The sequence below is a fragment of the Onychostoma macrolepis genome, chromosome 07, assembly GCF_012432095.1.
Source record: "Onychostoma macrolepis isolate SWU-2019 chromosome 07, ASM1243209v1, whole genome shotgun sequence".
In the NCBI taxonomy this organism is placed as follows: domain Eukaryota; kingdom Metazoa; phylum Chordata; class Actinopteri; order Cypriniformes; family Cyprinidae; genus Onychostoma; species Onychostoma macrolepis.
This window is the reverse complement of record NC_081161.1, coordinates 23737042-23754784: the sequence shown is the minus strand read 5'-3', so window position 1 is coordinate 23754784 and position 17743 is coordinate 23737042. Positions and strand designations below refer to the sequence as shown.

The 17743-nt window shown below is 37.1% G+C and overlaps 3 protein-coding genes across 3 annotated transcripts; 2 read left to right on the top strand and 1 right to left on the bottom strand.

Moving 5' to 3' along the window:
• Window positions 1-258: 258 nt before the first annotated feature.
• On the top strand, window positions 259-6527 carry mcur1 (mitochondrial calcium uniporter regulator 1). The gene is made up of 9 exons (XM_058782797.1): window positions 259-709; window positions 3468-3587; window positions 3670-3773; window positions 4100-4201; window positions 4858-4899; window positions 5060-5131; window positions 5259-5312; window positions 5398-5512; window positions 5769-6527. Exons 1-9 carry the CDS (start codon window positions 562-564, stop codon window positions 5822-5824), a joined length of 813 nt encoding a protein of 270 aa, XP_058638780.1. The 5' UTR covers window positions 259-561; the 3' UTR covers window positions 5825-6527.
• A 3507-nt stretch (window positions 6528-10034) lies between these two features.
• dph2 (diphthamide biosynthesis 2) lies at window positions 10035-12811 on the top strand. Its single transcript, XM_058780939.1, has 7 exons — window positions 10035-10245; window positions 10702-10877; window positions 10966-11078; window positions 11167-11387; window positions 11477-12160; window positions 12321-12515; window positions 12639-12811. The coding sequence occupies exons 2-7, from the start codon at window positions 10725-10727 to the stop codon at window positions 12794-12796; spliced, it is 1524 nt and encodes a 507-aa protein (XP_058636922.1). The 5' UTR covers window positions 10035-10245; window positions 10702-10724; the 3' UTR covers window positions 12797-12811.
• Window positions 12783-17531, bottom strand: ncf2 (neutrophil cytosolic factor 2). Its single transcript, XM_058780938.1, has 14 exons — window positions 17262-17531; window positions 16991-17073; window positions 16755-16863; window positions 16436-16570; window positions 15753-15860; window positions 15585-15644; window positions 15343-15386; window positions 15058-15199; window positions 14784-14852; window positions 14354-14455; window positions 13996-14147; window positions 13805-13916; window positions 13524-13632; window positions 12783-13411 (listed from the first exon to the last, which is right to left on the bottom strand). The coding sequence occupies exons 1-14, from the start codon at window positions 17433-17435 to the stop codon at window positions 13314-13316; spliced, it is 1497 nt and encodes a 498-aa protein (XP_058636921.1). The 5' UTR covers window positions 17436-17531; the 3' UTR covers window positions 12783-13313.
• Between the last annotated feature and the right edge of the window lie 212 nt (window positions 17532-17743).

The following is a 17743-nucleotide window of genomic DNA, read 5'->3' as shown; positions in this document are numbered from 1 at the left end:
TTTTGTTTACCTAACCCAACCCAAAGTCTCTTTAAGAATATAGGTATTCTATAGTCTTTGCCCAACCGTAACCCTAAGCCTACCCCTTACAGAAAACCTGTTTGTATTGTTACACTTTCAGATAAACATAATTTTACTTTTTTTTTTTTACCTTTTGTACTTAGAAAATGCCTGTATACAATATAGATCAACTTCATGACGTGCTTACGTTCAGAACGTAAAGACGTTTTGTTTTAAAATCATCAAGTGTACGTGAAACGTCATTGTTTACTCGCTCTGTTCCAGGAAGTTTGACGGAGAGGTGGATCTGTCACAGAGAAAGGAGCAAAGTTTGGAAACATTTATAGTGTTTTTTTCACACTATAACACGCAAATGTGTTATAGTTTCAGTTATCTACAATTCTTCTGAATTATTTCACGAATTGAAGAAGCTTTGTTGTATGTAATGACTTTAGGGACACAGAGGAGAAAAGCAAGATCATGCGGTCACATCAGGTCCCCCGCCGCGATCCCGCAACATTTTAAAGTCCTCTACATATTTTGTACTTTATATACAAACAAATGCTTATTTTCAGCAGAATGAGGTCTGCACACAGCAGACATCTAATCTCGGCGATTAGAAATGGTTTTAACGGAATAGGGACTAATTGTTTAAGGTTTGACACGGAGTCCATTCGGCTTTTGAGAGGTTCACGCAAGCTGGTCAGAGGTATGTATATATGCAGGGCTGGGAAGGTTACTTTTAAAATGTATTTCGTTACAGATTACAAAATACATGCTTTAAAAGTATTTTGTAACGTATTTCGTTAGATTACTTAATTTTAGTAACTTAATCTAAATACTTTGGAATACTTAAGTTAAATGGCATATTAACTTTGATGTCTTGTTTTTATGTTAACCACCTCTAAATAAAAATGAGTGGCATGAATACATTTAAAACAATTATAAATGCATAAATAATGCTATGAGATTAATATTTTCAATACAACATTTTAAACATGGAAATAAAAAAATTATGGGAGGAAAATATGTTTTTAAATATGAAACTCAAACCGCCAGTAGGTGGTGGCAAATCACTGCCTTAATGAAAGAGTCATGGGATCATTCGATTCGCTCAAAAGGTTCATTCAGGAATCAAGCAAGTGATTTTATGAATGTAATTGAATCATTCTCAGCTGATTCGTTCAAAACGCGGCTTCATTCAGGAAGCAAATGTTGCTCGCAGACGCGCAACTATTCTGATGTGGATTTATTTTGAAGGCAGTGGTTATTTGCATTAAGTGCAAATAGCCATAAATTCTATTTACACCATGTTGGAAAAAAGTAGCATTTTCTTTGCAACAAGTGATAGTAGATGCTATTAATACTTATTGCAAACAGTGGCAGACATGTGATGGGAAAAGGGAGAAGAACGGGAGTTGAATGAGTTCAAACGGATTCAAACTCAAATCTTATCAGCACGTGTCTCAAATAGACGTCTTTTCTAATGATGTCAATCCCAAACAGATTTATTGCGCTTAGTGTAAATAGACCAGCGGTTGTATGGAACCATTTTTGTTTGCGCTATAGAGCAAATCAGACAACACTGTTCTTTTAATAAGTCACTAAATATGAACTTTTTATGAATTGCATAAAATCAGCATCACATTTGAGATCGCGCTAATATTCGGCTAAACAGCACTCTACTTCCTCGATTGATATTGCTTAACTATACATAAATATAGAAAAACAAGGACTCGTACAAACTGTGAGAACAACTTACTTTAAGATGCTTTTTTCAAGGTTAGATGTTCCTTTGAAACCGAGAGACGTTTTGTTGCAGGTAAACAAAAATTACATAGCCTACAGTGATGTTCCGTCCTGTTTCACATTTAGAAGTAAAATCGTCTTTTTATTTCCATGACAATTACGCGCTAGGCTTTGTGATTTTCTCTTGCATTTTAATGAGTCATCACTAGTCTGCACAACCTGATCTCACAGAATTCCGTGTAATGTTCACGGACTTAATTAACCTCCGAATCTGTGGAGGCATCACCGAATCGCCGAAAATTCCGTGATGGGTTCACAGAAGGCATCAGCCGTGGTCCATGCACGGATTCACTGGTTCAACACCAGCGCTGCATCGGACCACGTAAAAAGAGTGACTCCGATGCAGTTATACTTTCACTGGAGTACCTGACCCACCCCTACCCTAAACCTACCCAGTTCTGAACAATAATGATGACGATAAATGTCCCAGTATCGCGTCGGCATATCGATGCTAAGGGTTTCCGTGCGTGGAGCACGGCTGATGCCTGTCACTGACTTACATTGGTATCACTTCGGTGAGCCCATCACGGAATTTCCGGCGATTCCGTGATGCCACCACAGATTCGGGGTTAATTAAGTCCGTGAACATTACACGGAATTCTGTGAGATCATGTTGGTCTGCTCTCTGCAGGCAGGCTGCTGTATGGACAGGCTGCGCGCGAGTCTGACTGTGCGTTCACACCAGACGCGACTTGCGCGAATAAATCGCGCTATTCGCGCGTAGTTGTACGCTTGAACATTTTAAGTTTACTCGCTTCATTCGCGCGTGACATTCACTTCACAACAGACGCGAATTCGCGTCATGGGAGGAGCTTCTGCCAGGCGAACGGCTCCTGTCTCGTTGCGAAATGGCTGACATGGATAAAATACGGCGAATAAGCTCAATTTAGCTAGCTTGTAGTCTCTCTCTATATATATATATATCTCATTTTTATTCCTGTTTCTGTAAAAGTACGAAAATGTAGGCTATCATACAGCTCTGGGTGTCCACAAACAGCTATGATTATTTTGTCCTCCATTATTGTTTGGGATTTCCTCCGCTCGCTACGTCGTAATCACGTCACTACTAGAGCAAGCTCCTGATTGGTTAACGCGGCGCGAATTTTCGCCAAAGTTCAGATTTTTCAACTCGCGCGTCAAACGCCCGAAACGCTCAATTCGCGCCGCCTCATTCGCGCGAATCGCGCCGCAGGATGTCTATTCGCGTCTTTGCATTGACTTAACATGTAAATCACTCGCGCTTAACGCTTCATTCGCGTCTGGTGTGAACGCACCTTGAGTATCACCAGTTGCCTCATGATTAAAATAATTTACATTAATATTCAAATAAATAAATGACATTAAATATCAAAGTAATCACTAAGGTAATCTAAAATACTTTTCGGATGTAACTGTAATCTGATTACCACCCATTTAAAATGTAACTATAACGAAATACAGTTACTCATATTTTGTATTTTAAATACGTAACGGCGTTACATGTATTTCGTTACTCCCCAGCCCTGTATATATGTATGTATGTATGCATGTATGCACGTATGTTTTTGCTATTAGAAGTGATACACACGTCTAGGTTTGCAGATATTTATTTACTAATGACCAGTTCTCTATGATTTGCATATTCCACTCAATAATTGTGCCCATTGTCTTTATTTCAGAGTTGAGTACCTCAGTTAAAACTCTACAGTATGACCTGAAAAAATCTGACATGACTAAGTCTGGCAATAGGAAGTTATTCTTTGATACTCATGCAATGGTTCAGCTGCTCGAGGAAAGCGGTAAGATTTCTTGTCTGTGTTTCTGAAATGCTCTGGCTAATTCCAGTTCGGTGATTCATCAAAATGTTCTGTGTCCTTTCAGGTTTCGTGACTCAGCAGGCAGAGGTCATTGTCAATATGATGGTAAATATCACAAATTCAAACATGGGCGTTATGTACGGTGACATGGCTACCAAAACGCAGCAGGTGAGATTTTCATTGTCCTTCCATGCTTTTCTGATTGTTTGAGTGGACCGTGCCCTGTGGACGACACTTACTGATTTAGCTCATGTGAGGTGTGAACCAGAGCTCTCATGAAGTGTTAGTTTGTGTATTCAACTTTTGATGAATAATTTATTGTGAAAATGACCGTCAGATTCATGGTTGGCAAACGATTACCAAAGTTGATTATGGTGTGATGTTTTTAATGTACACATTAAAAAATGGCTCTGTTGTTGTCTATACAACTTCCCTCATATCAGCGCCCAAGTCAAAGAGGTCAGTTGCTCTACTTAACTAGTTTAATTTTACAGGAAATCATGTTACAGAAAGTCATGTCTCATATTGCTGCTGTAAAAAAGGACATGATCATTCTGGAGAAGAGTGAATTCTCAGCATTGCTAGCAGAGAATGAGGTGAGGTTGTGTTGTGATCTATTATCATCACCTACTCCGTTTCTATACTTGAAAATCATTTTTCTGTATTCAGTGTGATTATACACTACTGTTTTAAGATTTTTTTGTTTTTGAAAGAGGTCTCATGCTCACCAAGGCTGCATTTATTTGATCAAATATAGATATATTTTAAAATTTAAAAATCTAACTCTTGGGTTTGCAAAGATGAATTTTCTGCAGCCATTAATCCAGTCTTCAGCGTCACATAATCCTTCAGAAATCATTCTGATATGATGATCTTATTATCAATTTTGAAAATAAGTGTGCTGCTTAATAATAAAAAATATTATTTGATAAGATTTTTCAGGATTCTTTGGTAAATATATAAGAAAAGCATTTATTTGAAATAAACCTTCTGTAACATTGTCTTTTGAACAATTTAATGCATCCTTGCTCAAAAGTATTCATTAAAGAAAAAAACAACTTTTGAATGGTAATGTAAGTATATATTTAGAAATCTTTCTTTCTGCAGTATATTATCTTGGTGAATTCAAATAAATATAACATAATAGCTGTGAAATAAAAAGTTTGCCAATTGCTTCGAATTTACTTTTTAACAGCTTTGTGCATTCACCTAATGAAGAAGTATCATGAACTGTATCTTAATTCCTTTACAGAAAATCAAGGTTGAGCTATCACAGCTAAGAATACAACTCACTGTAAGTAAATGAAGAAAAAAACTTTTAATGAAAAAAATGTTTTGCTTTGCTATTCAGAGCTTGTTAAAGAGGCATACATAACCCTTACACATGCATCTTTACTATGTACAATAGTCATTGTAATTTTCCATTTTTTTTATTTGTATTTTTTGTGCTGCAGGATATGATGAACAAAAGGCGTGCAGATTCCATTTTGGATTTGAATGTAGAAAAAAGCCGTGTGAAGGAGGTGGTAAGTACAGTGAAATAATGACTCGCCAGAAGAACAGGTTTGGAAGACTCACCGTCTCTGAAATCCAAAGATTTGTTGGTTATTTGAGGTGTCGCTGCTTTAATTGAGATGTTTGCTCTTGGTACAGACAGCCGACTTTGACAGAAAGCTTATTGGGACCAGGAATGAATTGATGGAAATGGTGAGACATGCCTGTGTTTAGGACAATAATGTTGTCTTGATTTTTTTTTTGTATGAAACTTTTTACACTGGATTTTCTTTCTTAGCATTCTGAGCAGGATCGTTACATGACACAGACTAACATGAAAATCGACACAGAAGTGGCGGGCCTGAAGACTTTGCTGGAGTCACATAAACTGGATACTATCAAATATCTGGCAGGTAAAAAAAAAATGTTACTTTTTTTGTTAATTTTACTTGTTTGCACATTTGAATTATCAGTAACTTAAATTGATATTTCAGTATATTGAGATTGTCACAGAATGCCACAGGATGTCCTTGTTGTATTAATCATACAGATTCAGAAGTCAAGATGAAGTTTTATTGACAAATTAATTTATGAAGTTATTAAAAGAACAAGTTTGTAGGAGACCACTTCAGTATTTATTTTGATTCATGCTTTATGTAATTTTTCTAGGTTCAGTATTCACGTGTCTCACAGTCGTACTTGGATTCTATCGGATATGGATGTAAACATCAGCAGACATTGTTTCTCCTGAGAAAATGTCTCATTAGCCTCGGGTTATAAGAAGAGCTGTGGTATTCACAGCTTTTATCAAGTTCTGTTAGGAAAAATAAATCACATTTACATACCTAAATAATAACTACATAGTGCTACATCTTGCATTAGTTCATGATGTTCATGCTTATCAAAACCAATGTCAACAGATGAATGAATGCCAAGATAATACAGTACACAAATATACCAAAGAAGGTGCAAGGTATGTTATAAATCTGAGATTCATGCAAATAAATACACATACACTTTTTTTAAAACAAACACACATAGCCATTTTTTAAAACACAGTTATTAACTTTGCATTAGTTTATGTTGTGCATCAGATAATGTCACATTTTTAAATACACTGCATGTTAAAACAATGTCACAAGTAATAGTGCTGTTGTACTGAATATTGTCACAGCTGTGACAAAAAGCTCTGACAAACTGTTGTATGATGTCAATTAATGTGCCTTGGGTTGTTTTGGTAATGATTTAAGAAATATTGTACATGTATTTGTCAAAATGATTTCAATTCATGTTGAAAACTTGACGAGAGGTGAGAACTAAACGCACAAGATGTACAAAAAAGTGTATATATTTTTATTGTAATATGGTTCTGATTCAATGCAAGTCACAGTTATTCTGAATAATAAAACATTAGTCTTGAATTATTAATTGTTTGTACACATTCTTTGTGTAAGCTGTATGGCGTCAAATCTATGCCATTAATAACCGAGCGCACCACTTATGCTGGCGCGCGCGGTAAATCACTTCCGCGAGAGGAAAACAGATCTACACGCGAGGAAATGGCAGCACGCGAGCTAATTTCAAACACTGGCGCGCGCGTCACTTGTCCTCTGCGCGCAATACAAGCCCTCGCGCGCACGTGATCATCCCCCACATCCTCGCGCTCGATCTTCTCTCACCCGCTCGCGCGAACACTTCTATTTTTGTCAGTCGTGGGGCGGGGCTTGCTGTTTTAATTGTTATCTCTAACGCCATTGGTTACTTCCCCTTTTCCGGAAGTCAGCTGTGATTGGACGCCTGTGAAAAGGTCTATCTGTCTATCAACAGACCAGATGCAAGTTGTCATTTATTTTTTTATTTTATTTTTATAAATATAAGTAGGGTAAAGTGCAGAACCCTCTTACAATGAAAGAATATATTACCATCAACCCCTAAAATTTGACATAGTAATACAAAATATATTAAAAAGTTTATACAGCAACTCTTGCTTATTTATATGAACAAATAATTTATTCATCCAAAGGTCCTTTAAACCAATTTGGGATTTACAGTCATGTACATTTACAATTTACATTTATGCATTTAGCAGACGCTTTAAAAGCAACTTACAGTGCATTCAGGTTATACATTACTGTTATTTTTTATCAGTATGTGTGTTCCTGGGAATTGAACCCATGGCCTTTTGCTACTAACACAATGCTCTACCACTGAGCCACAGGAACACTTATTATTTTTACAATTATTTAATGGACACTTCTCACATTTTGAGGTTGTATATAAATATGGTTGGGTAAGCATATAGTGGTGAACTACAACTAATTCAGCATATAGCAACAAGTTGACTATTAGCTTTATATTACTTTATTTTCATTTTGCAAAGTTAATATAGCCCAAGCTTTATGTTGTATGAAAATTTCAAATATAACCTTTTTGGTAGATTTACCATGCTAAAAACCGTGGAAACGTGTCATTAAAATCTATAAAAAAGGGTTTATGCAGATTGAGGCTGATGTATGGGAGGAGAGCCTCAGTAGGATTCGATCTTGCTCTATTAGTTCTAGGCATCAGTTAATTCAATGTAAGGTGATGCATAGACTGCACTATTCAAAATCTAAATTGCACAGAATTTTTCCTACTATCTCTCCTATTTGTGACAGGTGTAAATCTGCAGAAGGCTCTCTGACCCATCTCTTTTGGACATGTCCAAAACTATACGATTTCTGGTGTGACATATTTAAATGGTTCTCGGATATGTATGGTTGTGTTTTTACACCTGATCCAGAAATTGCATTATTTGGTTATTCTATTTCTCTGTTAGATCATAATGTGTCTGTACAAAGTACAGTAATTTACGGAATGATTATTGCTAAGAGTGTCATTCTGAGGCTGTGGAAATCGGACACTGTTCCTCAGTTTAAGACCTGGTTGAACTATCTTACTGGAATATTGCATATGGAAAGAGTCCGGTATGGAGTTATTGGTAATCTTAATAAGTTTTACAGTATATGGCAAGCATTTCTAGATCATTTGGACCAATGTAATGCTGACTCTGACGAGCAACGTAATGCTTAGTATCTTGTCTGCCCCCTATTGAGTGCCTAGTCATTTTTCCATTGAAACTGTTTGTATGCCCTGATTGTTGTTCTCAAAAGTCTGTTTTTTAAATTTTTTTTAATTTATTGATTTATTTTTTAATCATTATTATTTCATGTATTTTGTTCTTTTATTGTTGTTGTTTATTGTGCAATATAAAACTAATAAAAATACTTATAAAAAAAAGGGTTTATGGTCCTGTTTTATCTTTGTAACATCACAAGATTGTAATCACTAGTAATCACTAGTAAACGGAAGAATTTATGTTAATAAACTTTTATTATAATGATGTATTCTACTGACAGTGCATGCAATTCATTTTCATTAAAACAGCCATGTTATATTTATAAAAAATAAATGACAACTTGCATCTGGTCTGTTGATGAAGCCATGTCTCAGGTCACATGTGAATTATGGATCACCTTTTCACAGGCGTCCAATCACAGCTGACTTCCGGAAAAGGGGAAGTAACCAATGGCATTAGAGATAACAATTAAAACAGCAAGCCCCGCAATAATCATTCCGTAAATGATTGTACTTTGTACAGACACATTATGATCTAACAGAGAAATAGAATAACCAAATAATGCAATTTCTGGATCAGGTGTAAAAACACAACCATACATATCCGAGAACCATTCAAATATGTCACACCAGAAATCGTATAGTTTTGGATATGTTCAAAAGAGATGGGTCAGAGAGCCTTCTGCAGATTTACACCTGTCACAAATAGGAGAGATAGTAGGAAAAATTCTGTGCAATTTAGATTTTGAATAGTGCAGTCTATGCATCACCTTACATTGAATTAACTGATGCCTAGAACTAATAGAGCAAGATCGAATCCTACTGAGGCTCTCCTCCCATACATCAGCCTCAATCTGCATAAACCCTTTTTTATAGATTTTAATGACACGTTTCCACGGTTTTTAGCATGGTAAATCTACCAAAAAGGTTATATTTGAAATTTTCATACAACATAAAGCTTGGGCTATATTAACTTTGCAAAATGAAAATAAAATAATATAAAGCTAATAGTCAACTTGTTGCTATATGCTGAATTAGTTGTAGTTCACCACTATATGCTTACCCAACCATATTTATATACAACCTCAAAAATGTGAGAAGTGTCCATTAAATAATTGTAAAAAATAATAAGTGTTCCTGTGGCTCAGTGGTAGAGCATTGTGTTAGTAGCGCAAAAGGCCATGGGTTCAATTCCCAGGGAACACACATACTGATAAAAAAATAACAGTAATGTATAACCTGAATGCACTGTAAGTTGCTTTTAAAGCGTCTGCTAAATGCATAAATGTAAATTGTAAATGTACATGACTGTAAATCCCAAATTGGTTCAAAGGACCTTTGGATGAACAAATTATTTGTTCATATAAATAAGCAAGAGTTGCTGTATAAACTTTTTAATATATTTTGTATTACTATGTCAAATTTTAGGGTTTGGTGGTAATATATTCTTTCATTGTAAGAGGGTTCTGCACTTTACCCTACTTATTTTTATAAAAATAAAATAAAAATAAATAAATGACAACTTACATCTGGTCTGTTGATAGACAGATAGACCTTTTCACAGGCGTCCAATCACAGCTGACTTCCGAAAAAGGGGAAGTAACCAATGGCGTTAGAGATAACAATTAAAACAGCAAGCCCCGCCCCACGACTGACAAAAATAGAAGTGTTCGCGTGAGCGGGTGAGAGAATGTGGGGGATGATCACGTGCGCGCGAGGGCTTGTATTGCGCGCAGAGGACAAGTGACGCGCGCGCGAGTGTTTGAAATTAGCTCGCGTGCTGCCATTTCCTCGCGTGTAGATCTGTTTTCCTCTCGCGGAAGTGATTTACCGCGCGCGCCAGCATAAGTGGTGCGCTCGGTTATTAATGGCATAGATTTGACGCCATAAAGCTGTCACTCTCGGTCTCTCCGGGACACTAGAGGGCAGAATGATCAACGCAAGTCAAAGGGGCTGAATGATGAAGAAGAGCGTGCAGCGCTCCGCAAGCTCACGTGGAAACTAACATGTAATGTGCATCTGTGTTTTGGTATGTTGCGTTTTGTTGTGGTTAATTATAATATGCAATTTGGCTGCACGCATATTCAGTTATCAGATTAATTTATCCATCGGTCAACTAATTTTACCTGCTTGTAGATTTGCCGATAGCAACTTTTTAGCCTGTAACGTTATAATGTATTAGAATGATCCTGTTGACTGCAGTTAAAACAAATCTCGTCTTCAAAGTAGGAAGACATAGCAGTTGTATATTTTAATAAAAATGTGATTCACTTATAGGAAAGTCAGAGTCATCACAATATAAAACTTGTCAATATTCCGGGCCTTTAATGACAGCTCCGAGCTACTGTTATGGCTGGATAAAAGTGAAATATTAGATTGTGTGCTGTTGTGGGGAAGCATAATTGCTTTGATATGTTTGGTCTTTCCTGTAGTGTGAAGAATGGAATACTGCTTATTGCTTAATTATAACTGTGATTGTTTTTAGACCCAGAGTACCCCTGCCAGAAGATGACAGATGCCTTCAGTAGCAGCAGTGAGGCAGTTCTTCAGCGCACCGTCAGTGTGTCCTCCATCACGACCGGCAGCCATGCTGGGAATCTGGTGCAGCTGTATCAGATAGCGGAGACCTGTCAATTTATCACTACTAATCAATTCAAGAAGGCAAGACAACATCATTAGAAGTCTTCTGTCTTGTTTACTCAAACCAAATGTCCAACCGATCTATTTAGGACGTCTGTTTTTATCACAGGTAGCCTTACAGTTTCCAGATGAACTCCTGCCTGACGCCGTCCGAGTCTCTGTCGAGATAGAGAAGGAAACCCAAGCCAAGACATTCATTTTAGGAGACACATCCTATGGCAGGTAAGAGCTGTTTTTATCCGGAGTGACTCGGGTTCATTTTGTGTGGCTGCACAACCAGAACTCTGACTTCTGTTTATGTTCTTCTCAGCTGTTGTGTGGATGAGGTGGCCGCAGAACATGTGAGAGCAGACTGTATAGTGCATTATGGGCCATCTTGCCTCAGCCCATGCAGAAGACTACCCCTTCTGTATGTGTTTGGGAAGAGACCCATTGATGTCCAGCAGTGTGCCGCAGCCTTTAAAGCGCTTTACCCTGACCGCCAAAGTCATGTCATCGTACTGTATGATGTCACCTATTCACATGCTATAGGTAATTGTTACTTAGTCTGTGCTAATATTTAATAATGTTCATTTTCATGAATGTGTGCAAGAAAGTTCATTTATCTCATCTCTCCTCAGGTGATCTCAGGACACTTTTGTGTGATATCTACCCCAATGTTGTGGTCTCTCTTCTAAAAACGGATCATTCCTGCGGTGCTGAGCTGATTCAGGACAGCTGTGTGGACAGTGATCGCATAGATTCACAGGATAATAGAGTCATTTTTAAATTTGGCAGACAGTTTAGTGTAAAAGCGGGGCAGAGTGTTGATGATTACAGTATGCTTTATATTGGCCAGGAAGGCTTGACTCTTACAAACTTCATGATGACCTGGAACCAGTGTGCCTTCAGCTCATTCAATCCAGAAACACACACAGGACGAGTGGAATCGGTTAAAATCAACAAGGCACTGATGAAACGCTATTATGCCATCGAGCGGGCCAAAGATGCCAGTGTGGTGGGCATTTTGGTGGGCACCCTGGGTGTTGCTAACTATCTGACCATCATAGAGCAGCTAAAAGACATTATTCACAAAGTAGGCAAGAAGAGCTATATGTTTGCTATGGGAAAGATCAATGTTCCCAAGCTCGCTAACTTCTTGGAAATTGACGTTTACGTATTAGTTGCCTGTCCGGAGAACTCACTGCTGGATTCAAGTGAATTCTACAGACCTGTGGTAACTCCCTTTGAGATGGAGTTGGCTTGCAATAAGCACAGAGAGTGGACTGGAGAATATGTCACAGACTTCAGAGATTTACTTCCTGGTATGTCATTGTAGAATGATTTGTTGAAATGAGTCAGAGCACTACAAAAGTATTGTGATGTTTAATATATTTACAGTATACTAAGAATATGGGCCTTGAATGATGTCAGTGTTCATATTTGGTATTGTTCTAGGAATCTAATAGGAAACATATATTATAGGTGGAAGCAGTCATGTGGTCTTCCCTGAACCAGACCAGTCTGCCATTGAGGAAGAGACCACAGATGTCTCTCTAATCACAGGAGCTCTGCGAACATGTTCCACCACCTCATCAGAGATCATAAATGGCACATCAGAGTCTTGTTCACTCGTCCTGAGAAATCAGACTCTCACTGTGGCCAACACAAACACAGCAGGTATAGAGTCTGAGGCCGTACTGAACTGTAGTTGCAGTAGTAATTCTTCAACTTGGTAGCTTGAAATTTACAAGTTTGAGTCATGCAAATGCAGAATATAATCATGATGTTTTCGTTTTGCAGCTTCATTTTTGTCTGGCCGTAGTTGGCAGGGACTGGAGTCCAAACTGGGGCAGACGCCAGTGGTGAAAGCTGTGGAGGGACGGAGAGGCATTGCCATTGCTTATGAGGAGGAGGGTGTGGGAAATAAAGATGCTTCAACACCTCTTCAAAAATCATAAAAATCATTTATTATTGGACTGTCATAAGAAATCATCAAAGGACTACTTTCACACCCACAGCATATGAATTGCATCAATGTATAGAAAAGGATGTAATTGTCTGTGATAATACAGAATATCTTTTGGGAACATGTTTTAATTCCCTTGAAAATGGTGTGTTCCTTCTGCTACTGGCCAAAAATCAAGGAAGGTAAATTAGTATTTGTTAAATATAAGAATGTTAAGTTCGACTGTGCTACCAATGGTAGCGAATTATAGAAAGCGTAAATTATGTCAAAAGTGATTTAATGTGTTATTTGTTGTCTTTATATTCAAACAGAATAAAACTAATTTTCCTGACTTAAAAAATATGATCTCAATATGTGAAATGTGGAACGATTACCACACAATCAAAGTGGGTTAATGAAGCAGCAAGCTCTGGCATGAGTTTGACAATATTAACTAAAAACAGGCCCTAAAATACTGCAGGTTTCTCCCAAATGATAAAATCAACATAGTTGTAACCTGGATGAATGATTCATTCACATTTCTGATCCCCATTTAGTGCTTTAACAAAGGATGATGGGAATATGCCAATCTTCCCGTTGCACTGACCCTCAAGCCACTCATCATTGACTGAAAATGAAACAAAAAGTCAACAGAAATAATCTCTAGAATGCCTTAATAGTTCATACTGTATTTTATGCCCATATTAGTAAATTACAAGTACCACAGTTTTAGTTCCTACCTTTGGAAAGAACTGTGATGACGTTTCCCTGTTTGAAATCCAGGTCTTCAGGGGTAGAAGAGCCATAAGAGTACAGAGCCACCACTTTCTCATGAGGCACACGTTTACCCTTTCAGACAGCCGTTTTGGGAAGTGCCAGAAGAGAAAAAATGACTGGTAAAGCTGAACAGCAGTATGTCTTATTTTAATATTACTGTTTTTAAGTGTAGTGTACAGTAAGCTATATTATGCTGTTAGTTCAATCTGTGTGAACATAGATGAGTCAAGCTGTTGTATTGTACCTCAGTCACTGAACACCACAGCGTAAGACGGTTATCCTTCACACTATTCCACACAGCCTCCATTTCAGAGTCCTCAAGATTCACTCTTTCATCAATGCTTTCCTTGGCATAACTGAAAAGTACAATACAACTTTTTTTTCTCCTGAAATGCTTCAGTACAGTGCTGGGAATGTTATAATTGCTATAGTTACCATAAAGTTAACGTTGATGCAGGCAGCTTAAGTTTAGAGCTTATCGTCTGAAGAACGACTCCATATGATTGTCCATGTGCAATTCTGACTGCTATGGTGAACTGAAAGTGCACTTTCACAATGCAGCCTGAGAATTCCCTAATGTTATTAGTCTGTGAAGAATACAGCAGAGCTTGAGAAATAATCTTATTAATAATAATCAATATGTTCATGATGCCATAAACATAATGAGGTTGTATCTAATAAAAGTTGGCCTTTCAATACGTTATGTAAGCATTGTGTGATAGCTATGTTAGTTGATATCCATTTACTGTTAATATACTGTGATTATATCTTGAGTGTGTAGGGAATACTGAACCTCTGCGTTCACAGTCTCCGGGCCTTCTGTACCCACTGGTCTGCTCGGCGGTGCTCTTCTTGGAGGAGCTGGTATATCATCATTTTCATTTAATGGTTCAATCTATAAGAGGTCACGTGATATTTTTTAATAATGTAGGACACAGAAAGTAATTTAGCTCAAATGTTAGCACATTATCTATCTAAAAATAAATCGCTCAACTTGCACGGTTTGCTTTATGTAACAACAACATTTTATTGTGATACCATGTAAGTGATAGAAATGAAAATGTGTCATCACGTTTGCTTATGCTACGTCCGTGTTATCATAATTATGAATGTCTGGCTCAGAGGTATGACTTTCCCAGGTGCACTTGAAGTCATCAAAAGTGGATTGTATGATAAATATTCAATTTGTTACTGTATATTTGTTCAAAATGCAGCTACTGTACCTGCATTGGTTTTGATGTCATTGTAACAATATCCAAGGGTTCAAGGAAGTTATAAGGTACAAGACCCCGCTGGAAATAAGAACAAATAAAATAAACAGACAATAGGGCATTATTATCTGTACTTTAAACACACGTTGTTTACATTAGCATTGGAATTTTCTCTTGACAGTGAACGCCAGCTCTCGTGTGGGAGTTTTTGTTCAATTTTTTCTGTTCTCATTGTACTTTCCTTTATGATTAACTTTTTTTTTTTTTTTTTTTAGCAAAAATATACCTTCTCATTGAAAACAACAGATGCCCAGTTGTCAGATCCTTTCTGAAGAACAAAGACAATGTTGCCAGGCAATACAGCTAGCTCCTCTTTGGTCTCAGGGTAAAACTCATAGAGAACAGTGTGTGGCTCACCTTCAAATACCCTGATGATTTTGACATTTACATTTATGTAAAACAAGAAGATAAAACAATACAAAAACTCCATAAATTGCAAACATATTTAAGATTTAGTTAGAAGTTAAGATGCATTAAATTGTGTTTTCCATGTCCATGACCCTAAATGTACCTTAGCACTTCTGGGACTTTTGGTGTAGATGGAACATCGTCAACCTAACAATTCACAAATTAAAGAAATGCACTGTGCTCATTAAAATGACAGTTTTGAGCATATACATTAAATGTGTATCATTAATGTATATGCTTATCATTAACATTATCTTAAAAATCTAACAATCTGTTAGGCTTATTTTATGCTAACGTTAACATGTTAACAATTTCATTACTTGACTTATTTGCAACACTACTTACTTGAGGCTGAAGTGGAGCAAACCCAGAAAACTCATCTGCAGGTACAATAGAAGATACAACCTATAAACAAAACACTAATCTTAATCGGTTTGTCTGATTTACTGGGCAAATTGAAAATGGATCTCTTCGGTAGCGTTGCACACTGTACTGATGTGATAATGGGGATACCTTGGCTTTTCCAAGATAGTCTCTTTTCTCCAGCTCTGCCACATAGTTCTTATTGGGTCTGAACAGCAGCCCAGCTCGAATCTCTACCAAAGGAAAGAGCTTCTGTTTCTGAAAAGAGGAAATCACAGTGGTTTTCAATTTTAAAGCAATGCATTAAGACAATCACCACATACAATTCATGATGTTCGCACTATGCTCATCAATGTAATATAACGAGTTTATTTATTTTTTTAGATTTGTTTATTTATTCCTTTTTCAAGAGTATCCTTGTGCAAAATGTCATATTAATTTGTCATTAAAATGCTTACAAAAATGTCACAAGAAGTAGAAGAATGACTGGTGACTAGTGACTATAGTGTCTGAGTAGAAGTCATCGTTCTTGTGAATTTTGTCCCTCCTGCAGCTTACACAACTTCCCACAAAACCTACCCCAAAGCAGTAATTATGCAACACCAAATTTCACTCATTTCTAATTAGGAAAGCTGCAATATGTTACAAAACAACAGCACATATAAGGTCATTCCCTTAGATTTTGTTGCCTCAGATACAAACAATAATTTTAAGATAAACTTCAAAATTGGCTTTATATCACTGCAAAAACTGTGCAATTTATTCAGTGACTGATGTTTAGAATTGTAGGACTGATAATTACGTTATGTGGAACACTTTTAGCAGTTACATACCAATATGGCATCCAGAGCATGGTCAACATGGCTGAACTTGGCATCAGCCCTCAAGCTTAGTGCAGTAAGAAGGTTCTCTTGAGCTTTCTCCCATTTTCCCAACTGAGCCTGTACTAGTCCTATGTTGTGCAGCACCTAAATTGCATATGACAAAATGACCATTTCAGAGACTGATACAACTGAAATAAGTCATCAAGTGGAATTAATCACTCACTCACACCACAACTATTGAGTATATTAGGTATAAAACTAATGATGGTCAAAATACAATATTATGTGCACATAAAGTGTCCAATGTACGGCACATCTCTGGTCTTACCTCACAAACATACAGTTTATATCTCAGCCCTAGAGGTTTGTAATCTATCAGTTGATTTCCTCGTAACTGCTTAAACGCCTGCTGGAAATCCAGAAGAGACTCTTCAAACCTGAAGATACAATTATGAACATTGTCAATATATAGATTATGAACAGTGTCAATGTATTTCTTCTGAAGAGACAGTAGGTGGTGTTTTGTAGTCCCCTCTAAGAACAAGGCATAACTTTTTTTTTTACCTTTCCTTTTTGTAGAATGTTACTCCTCTCTGAAAAAATGCCACAGCCAGGTGCTCATCTTTGCCAATACTTCTGTCAAATGCCTTCATATGTATAATAGAAAAAAAAAATGTTCCCATAAAGAGTGAAACCACTTTTACTTCCTTTTTACAGCCACACACTTTTTTAAAATAGCAAAAACCATTTGAGACTGTTAGTCTAAAATATACCTTATTTAAACTTACTGTTTTCTTCAGTAGCATAAAACACAGAATCTGCCATGTAACTGTACCTTTTCAGCTTCATCTAACTCACTGTTGTTCAAATAAAGACAGCCAATGTTGAAGAAGATCTTGGAGCTTTTCTCCTCGATGTTGACAAATATACTGAGAGCAGAGGCAGGGTCTCTTTGCTCTACACAAGCCACGGCCTCGTCCCACTGACGGAGAGTGCTTACAAAAGACATGCTCCCTCAGAAGACTATTAGCAATGAACAAATGAACGCTGTTCTGCTCTGCTGTGAGCCCAGCAGAGGCAATCTGAAACTTTTCTTAGAGAACAAGCCCAGCCCATGCTCTGAAAGAGAGGAAGTGATCAGCTTCATATGTCACTGGCTTTATTTCTTGTTTCCTTGCTTGCTACTAGAGTAAATTCACTTTTTTGGTGTTAGTAAGGCATATTTATTTAAAGGATTAAAAAAAAACAGGCACTTGTTTTATTAGCTGCTTTTAGGTGTGAAGCACATATTCTGTCTCTTACAAAAGAAGTGCTGTG